An 8159-nucleotide genomic window follows, 5' to 3' on the forward strand; every position below is an offset into this window, starting at 1 on the left:
TTACAGATGGAAGCAATATGTGCTCCATGTCCTTTTTGTGAAGAATTTAAAATGCAGGGCCACTACAACACACCATTCTCAGTAGCCTACATGTGCCTACAGTTAAATCAGAGGCATCAGTCCATAGAGTAGTTAATACTGCATGGATATCTGGTTTGAATGCACAATCAGAACAAAACCCCGCACATCTGGGACATCAATAAATCACCCATTGTTCCTGATGCTGATGACTAAAATCACATTTTGCAAGATAAACTTCAAATGTTTGATTCTTGAATAGTTTTGTTTGAGTTCTTCAAAGTGCTCAATGCTAATTTCACTTTGAACTGCTCCACATTCATCTCTCTCATGTCTCCTCAATGCTGCAACTCATCTGTCAATCACTGTGGCTTTATCCATCCAGCAATTAATCTCAGCCCAAGAGGGGCAGCTGCACTGTCTATGAACCTAAAAGTCTGCTGAATTGCTATGCCTGGTCTGCAGATTTCGGCTCTAGTTATAATATAATGAGTAGTTATATGAGAGGGCAATTTTCTTAGTGCTTTTTTAACAGATCTATTGTCCTCGTGCTTCCTCTACATGTCTTACACTCCGCCGTCCTGTCCATATGATCAGGCATGAAGAAAACAATGACTTGCTGCTTCACAGGTGACCTGGATTTGGGCTAGCATACCCTCTGCATTATGTTCTGTTTCTAAAGCCCCAAGCCCCTGGGTTAAACTGACTGTGTAATTTGTCATTTGACCTCATTAGCCACTTGGTAGGGGTGCCATAGACACTGTGGAGTGACACTCTGTGGGCCATAACACCCCTGATGGGGGAGTTAGATTCACCAATGTCATACAACCACAAAAACAGATTTTATTTTTGGATTGAGGTTGAGAGAGTGAAGCCAGAATCACACTGATTCAGCCCTGTGTTTGTTGACAGCCTCCAACAAACCACAGTCAAATCGGTAAAAAAAAACAGTAGAGTATGTTGCATGCATTTAATTTAATTTGCATTTATTAGAAACCCTAGTGATACCCCAGTCAGAACAGAAATTATCCAATCATAGCTTAGCAACAATAGTCACAGCAGGCCTGTCCAGCTTTGGATTCCTCTGCATGCCGAAACAATGTGCATGTGGCTCTAATAAGAGTGATACTTCACATTTAATGACCCAAAAAACAATATAAGGAATGGATTAAATGGTTTATCTGCTCTAACATAAGCTTCAAATGTTGCATGTTGCATGCCCAGCTGACTAGCTTACTATAAATGTTATCTCCAAAGGCAAAGGGCATGCCATACCCTCTACATGTTGGGTTACAACTAAAATTTGAAAAATAATTGTTCAGGACTGGATCATTCAGCCAGTGGGAGCAAAGTTGCAAGTATGTAACTGTGATGGTCACCCCTGCTGCCACACAGCTTATTTAAATGTGGGTAACCCCTTCATACACCTTAGTTTGCTATAGTTTACACTAGGGCTGGGCAATATATCGATATCATATCATGATATGAGACCAGATATCGTCTTAGATTTTGGATATCGTAATATCGTGATATGACATGAGTGTTGTCTTTTACTGGTTTTAAAGGCTGCATTACAGTAAAGTGATGTACTTTTCTGAACTTACCAGACTGTTGTAGCTGTTCTATTATTTGCCTTTTCCCCACGTAGACATTATGTCCACATTAATGATGATTATTTCTCTAAAATCTAAGTGTGAAGATATTTTGTTAAAACACCAATTGTCAACCCTAGAATATCGCCGCAATATCGATATTGAGGTATTTGGTCAAGAATATTGTGATGTCTGATTTTCTCCCTATCGCCCAGCCCTAGTTTACACTTAATATTTCATCTTCTCCTCATTGAGTTTGTAGACTTTTTGACCTCATGCACATCAGCCAACAGATAAATGACATCATACTCAAAGTGTGCACATTTAGTTAACTTCTGTACAGTCACACTAGTGTGTCTTTAGATGAGTTTGCTTTTGTTTGAATTTCTATGTCTTTGAGTTACCAGTGTTGAGGATGTCGCTGCTGGAAGGCATCTTGGCAGGCTGGAGCAAAAGATGCAGAGCAGAGCTCTTAAATACAGGAAGACCAATCAGAATGTACCAAGTGCCCACCACATCATAGGGGGGATTGTGTATTTTAGGCAAGAGATTTTTTAGGGCACGTTCAGCCCCGACAAAACGTAACCGACCGTTTATTTAAACCTAAATGGTGTTGCTGTGAACACCCTACACTGCCTTTTTATTACCACGAGTTTACATACACGTCGCTGCTGATTGGGTAACACATCTGACACACCCACCAAACGGAATAAAACATACCTCAAAGCTGGATGCACACTGCTCCGAGGAAACATGTCATTTAACCAAGGGGGTAAGCCAGCTTCCACAAAGCATACCTCCTATGGCGCCGTTTTGATGCTACCTAGCACTCACCCGCATTTAGCATTCCACTGACTGCCATTCATTTTGACGTCACTTTGACAGCGAATAACTTTACATCTGAAGTTTTTAAAGACTTTATTTGTCCATTGTTTATTTCTAAAGAAACCCGACAATGTATAAAAGGCTCCATTACCTTGTATCTCATGTTATGGTTCCGTAGCAGACATTTTTGTAAAAATAGGCTAACGATTTTGTCATAACCACGCGACTTACTGTCGCATAGTAGAGGAATTACCGTACAGTACAGGAGAAGCTCACAGGCAGTTTCGACTTACATTAGCTGTTTAAGTTTAATTACTAATGTTAACTAGCATTTTAGTTAGCAATATTTAGCCTGTGTCCATGTTATCTCCTAACATATACCTACACACTCCGTCTCTGCAAGATTGGGAATGATTGAGATTTCTCTTGGCACAGCTACCAGAAGACTTACAACTTTCAGACAGGTTGCTCACGTCACATCTACGTAGTCAAGCTCAGTTGGAGGCTGCGCAGTAACACTCAGCCCTCACCGGAAAAGTGCTTCTAATAGACTTCATTGGTCTCTGTTGAAAACAACGGCGTCACTTTGTCAGTTTATTTTACTGTCTATGTGTTTAACCAGGACACCGCAGCAAAACGGTGCACACCATTTTGAGATTGAACATACTTTTTGTTTATTTCTTCAGACTAAAAATTTGTTGGTGCTTTTATTTTGGTTAATGACAATCATATTTATACTGATAGATGCATTTTTACTGTTTTGTTTTACTTGTAAATTAGCTGGTAGTGTTTGTCTTTTGAAACCCTTTTTTTTTTAAATCCCACTGCGACTTCTCATGACTACTAGCTCAGTCCAGTAACAGCGCTGTACTGTTTTTTTCATTTGGTTTAGAGAAGTTTACACTTCACAACTCCAGCCAGTACTGAAATTCATCAGTTATTTCTCATTCTCAATGTCTTTTCTCTTTTAAAAGTGAAGAACACTTTAAAAATTCAAACCTAAATTTAACTACTATTGCTTATCCAAATATGTTTTCTATAGAAAGCATCCAAATCTTTGGTTATTTTAGAGTGAATTATATTTAAAAAAAAAAATAATTTCATAATACTGTACTTGGGCTGACTAGCTCTACCCAGTATCATGTCTTTTACGTGGATCATTAGCTGGTGAGGATGCAACATTTTAACCTTGGACCTGTTAGGTTCACCCTCTGTCTTTTATATTGTTTTATTATTTATTTTCGATACAGAGTTTTCAACCAGTATCACAGCTGATACAATCTGGTAGAGATAATCATTTCAGCTGACACAATCCACATTCATTGGCTAGAACTAAGAAGCCTTTTTGTTAACTTCTGTGTGAAATCAAAGATCGATTATTTAAAACCATTATGGGAAATAGTTAGTGGTAAATTTGCCAACTTTATGCTGAGGTCATTGTGTTAATGAAAATGATGAATATGCTTTTTTTTTTTTTTTAAATCACACTTTCTCCCTCCCCTCTGTGGAGGTGTAAAAATGTTATTCATGCTGTGTTAAAGGAGCCCCGCTGCACACTAGCATGGAGAGAGATCGTCTCTGCTGAAATGCAAGGTGGGCTCTGTGTAGTGGTGTGAGATGACCTTTTCTATTGCCCTCAATGTTTAAAGACACGGCTTGGCTGCTAAGATCCTCTCACCCTTATATATCCCGCTGCGTTTCCACATTGTCAGGTACCTCAGTGTTTGCTCATGGTACATTTCATTCATTTGAACTGCAGTCAATGATGTTGCTCTTGAAAATGTCACAGTGAGGTGAGGAGTACATTCACTTTAAATCAGGATTATATAGATTCTGGCTGTGAGGAATACAAGTTAGTAGGGGTTCATTTCTTTCAGCACTATAAACAAACTGCAATCTGTATTTTCTTTTATGTTTGTTATATAAAATGACTTGAATTTCCAACAAGAGCTTTCTCATCTTCCTTATAGGTTTAGAAACTGTGCGATGTGAAAGAGTCTTAACCTACTCATTGATATGAAGTCAAGTCATGGGTGTGTGACCCATTCAGTTTTCTGGGGCACAGGGCAGCAGTTAAAGTCTATAACGTAAGAAAATTATTTTGTCTAAGTGAAAGAGGAAAGTTTTATATACACTTTGAAGTTTAATCTCACAAGTTTGATTTCATAGAATAGAGTATCTGAACCCATACAGCAGAAGGCGCTGAGTTAAAAAGCCATTTAGCTATCACTGTTCTAGATGTTACAGTCATATTTTTTTGTTACCTGCATTAATAAAAGCAGCTTTCTTAAAAAATATCCAATATGGGCAGAAATGTAGTTCCTCAGCTTAGGTCCTAAAGTTCATGCATCTTGAATCATAATCAAATTTGTGACATAAAAATGAGAGAAATCTGAAATCTGCAGTCAGTTTCTCTGGCATTCTTGTTGGGTATTTTACTGTAATTTATCATTAAAAAAAGTTCACAACTCCCTGTTGTCATACACTAACCTTATCGCCTATTAAATTACATTCATACATAGGTTTTGCCTAATATGTTTTGAGGCAAAGGTGATGCTGCCTTGATTATATTCAGTGAAAGAAAGAAATCTATAAAACACACACACACACATATATACAGTATATATAAACTGTATATATGTGTGTGTTTTATAGATTTCTTATATATATATATAATGTTTCCACTGAGCTGTATTTCTTTCAATGCATTGATTTAAAAAACAAAACCAAAAGGAGCATATGGATTCATGTCTGCCCAAATGTTGCAATATGGCAGATAAATAATTAATCTCCAATGCGGCTCTTGCCATATTGCCCTGATCCCATACCATGTACACTTCATAAGATGCTGGTAAAAAATATTTTCCGGTGGTTTCTCATCTGAATTAACTGATTATTATTTACATTTTCTGTACTGTAGCACATTTGTTCATTCAGTATGAATAACAGCTTTGATTATACATAAAACAAAGCCATTATGTCATGTACAAAGTATATTGTCATTATTTATAATAAAAGAGGCTTATATTGACTGTATTTTGTATTGGTCAACATTTTAGCCTGCAGCCTTTTGTAATCATAAAAATGTAATTAGAAAAAATATTTTTACATTCTTGATGTATATGGTTTATCACACTTTCTGGACAACAGTGTAGCAGCACATTATCTGTATAATTAGTTTGTAGTAGGTTCTTTGTCAACTTTACTGCATTATGCCATTAGGCCTGTTGGTGTTATCTCATCACTAGTCTCACTTTGCCAGACCTTCCTCCACTGCGGCGCTGCGAAGGAGGGTCTGGCTAGTTAACACAGTATTAGGGATAGGAGAAAAACGTGCTGTGGTTTATTGGCATTTATTTAAACCAATCACAATCATCTTGGGTGGTGGGCACCGGGAAACGCCGCGGTGCCGCTGCAAAATAGCCTCAGGAAGGAACTTGTTTTGGTGGAACGTGTACGTTTAAAGTTGTTTTAGTTGTGCAACAGAAAACTCAGATTGGACAGATAGTCTAGCTAGCTGTCTGGATTTACCCTGCAGAGATCTGAGAAAAGGTTGACCATAGTCCAAGTAAATTGACCAGAGTTTAAAATGCCAAGACAAAGGAAGCCCAAGGCAACAGATATCTGGCCTAAATGAGGGAAATCTGGTGAAATTTTCGTCGGCAATGGAGCAATCCCAGAAGTGGAACATCAAGGATATATAGATCACTGCAGCTCTGACACAAAAGCTGAAGCACTATAGGCAACAGAAGAGAAAAGATAAGATAGTATAGAGGAAAATAAAAGAGGATGTGGGGGAAGGGTAGAGAGTAGAGGAGACAAGAGGAAAGGGAAGAAGAGGGATGATTAATGATGACTGTAGAAAAGATGGCCAAGGTGGTTAGTAAAATTAACAGGGGCTTAGCCAGCAGCAGACCACAGGGAGTAGAAGATGCTTCACACGTGCATACCAACTCAGATCCAACTTGTCTGTTCAGAACTGTTATTGCATTAACACCCATGCAGTTAGATGCAAATATAGACATACGTGCTGCAGCAATCTGAAAAATAGACTTGACACAGCCTGTAAAATACTGCATAGTAATTGTCAGTTGCTAATCGCCCCCTTGCTTATGCACGTTGCAGTTTACGATGATAACAATGTCCGATTTAACAATCAAAATGTTTGGCTGGACCGCAGCAAAGCATGGACAGCCCTATATATGGAAAGTCTGTCCCTGACTTACTGAGCGAGTGATGAAGTTTCCACCTTGTCCAGTGCTCTTTCAAAATGAATAGGTGCAAACAGTCCTCAATGACAGCCTTGGGATGTTTTTTACTGCCAAAATTTTGCTCATTGGCCTGTCACAGTCTAACTATATACTGTGGTTTAACCTCATTTTAAGGGGTCCTAGATTTCAGACAATGGTAGACAGAAGCAGGCTTCTCATTTCCAGCTGGCAACCATCGATTTTGACGGCTGAAACTGTCACTATCATATTTTACTGTAGTTACTGTAACTAGCAAATTATCGTTGAAAGCTCTGTGTCCAGAAACAAGAACAAAATATGCACTTGAACTAACACAACTAAACACTAAAACTAAAGGTTAAGTACAACAAAAAGTCAGCATCCTCACCAGCTGATGATCCATTGTAGAAGACATGCATGGAAATAAAAGCAGCAGCATGGTTTTGTACTGCAGGGTAGAGCTAGTTAGCACAGGAACACACTTTATTCTTTCAGAAAGACTGATGAAGGAAATGCTGAATGAAAGTTAATTTGTCACGACAGGCTTGGACCCAAAAGCATGTAGACAGGATCAGTTTAGTCTATATCCACGACGTTCCACTTCATGGATTTTTCAGGTGCCGCCGGAAATTCTGCTGGATGTCTTTAATTTCTGTCCATGCCCGTTAGCTAGACTATCTGTCCAATCTGAGTTTTCTGTTGCACGACTAAAACAACTTTTGAATGTACACATGTTCCACCAAAACAAGTTCCTTCCCGAGCCTATTTTGCAGAGGCTCCGTTTCTTTGTGCTGTGCTAGCGCCGCCCAAGACGATTGTGATTGATTTAAAGAAATGCCAATAAACCAGAGCACGTTTTCTCCCATCCTTTGTAGACTCGCCAGACCCTCCTCCGCAGAGCTGTAGGATGAGTTCAGTGATTTGAAGAGGATATATATATATAGAAATAATATGGGTCTACTGGCAGCAGGCAAGTATCAAAACCGGAAAGGCAGTCCAAACTGACGGGACAGTGACGAGGGGCAGGTTTCCAGTAGATCACAGAAGCCAGAAAACACAGGCAAGAAGCACATGGCACCTTTGATGAACTGGTGAGGGCCGGTTATGTACTGCAGGGCTGATGAGGAAAATGAGAACCGGTGTGTAGGTGGGAGAGGGAATGTCAGGTGAGCCAGAACTGGCAAATAAGTCTTGAGGGCATCTAGTGGATGGTTCAAGGATGGCAGGTCTGGGGGAGAGAGAGGAGAGTACATGGCCTGGTGGGATTGAGCAGCGGCTGGAGAATGGGATAGAGAGCCAGGCAAAACAACAACTAGAAAGTTCTCATGATAGCATTGAAAGCGTGAAAGTGATGTCATATGCTCTTTAAACCGGATAGTGGATGGCCCGATCCTGAAGGGGGCTTTTCTAACGTGACCTGTAACCCCAGGAAAAATGTAGTTAGGTAGTGATATAGTGCTTGGCTTTGGAAGTAATGCTACGTTATCATAACTAC

The 8159-nt window shown here is 39.4% G+C and overlaps 1 protein-coding gene across 2 annotated transcripts in view; it reads right to left on the reverse strand.

Moving 5' to 3' along the window:
- Positions 1-7107, reverse strand: part of neto1l (neuropilin (NRP) and tolloid (TLL)-like 1, like) — a 90704-nt gene extending 83597 nt beyond the window's left edge. For both annotated transcript variants that reach the window (XM_039789728.1, XM_039789729.1), the window contains exon 1: positions 7053-7107. In XM_039789728.1, coding sequence (XP_039645662.1) covers positions 7053-7083 — 31 coding nt within the window. In that variant the 5' untranslated portion in view covers positions 7084-7107. The remainder of the gene's footprint in view (positions 1-7052) is intronic.
- Between the last annotated feature and the right edge of the window lie 1052 nt (positions 7108-8159).

Source organism: Perca fluviatilis, chromosome 22 (genome assembly GCF_010015445.1).
Source record: "Perca fluviatilis chromosome 22, GENO_Pfluv_1.0, whole genome shotgun sequence".
In the NCBI taxonomy this organism is placed as follows: Eukaryota; Metazoa; Chordata; class Actinopteri; order Perciformes; family Percidae; genus Perca; species Perca fluviatilis.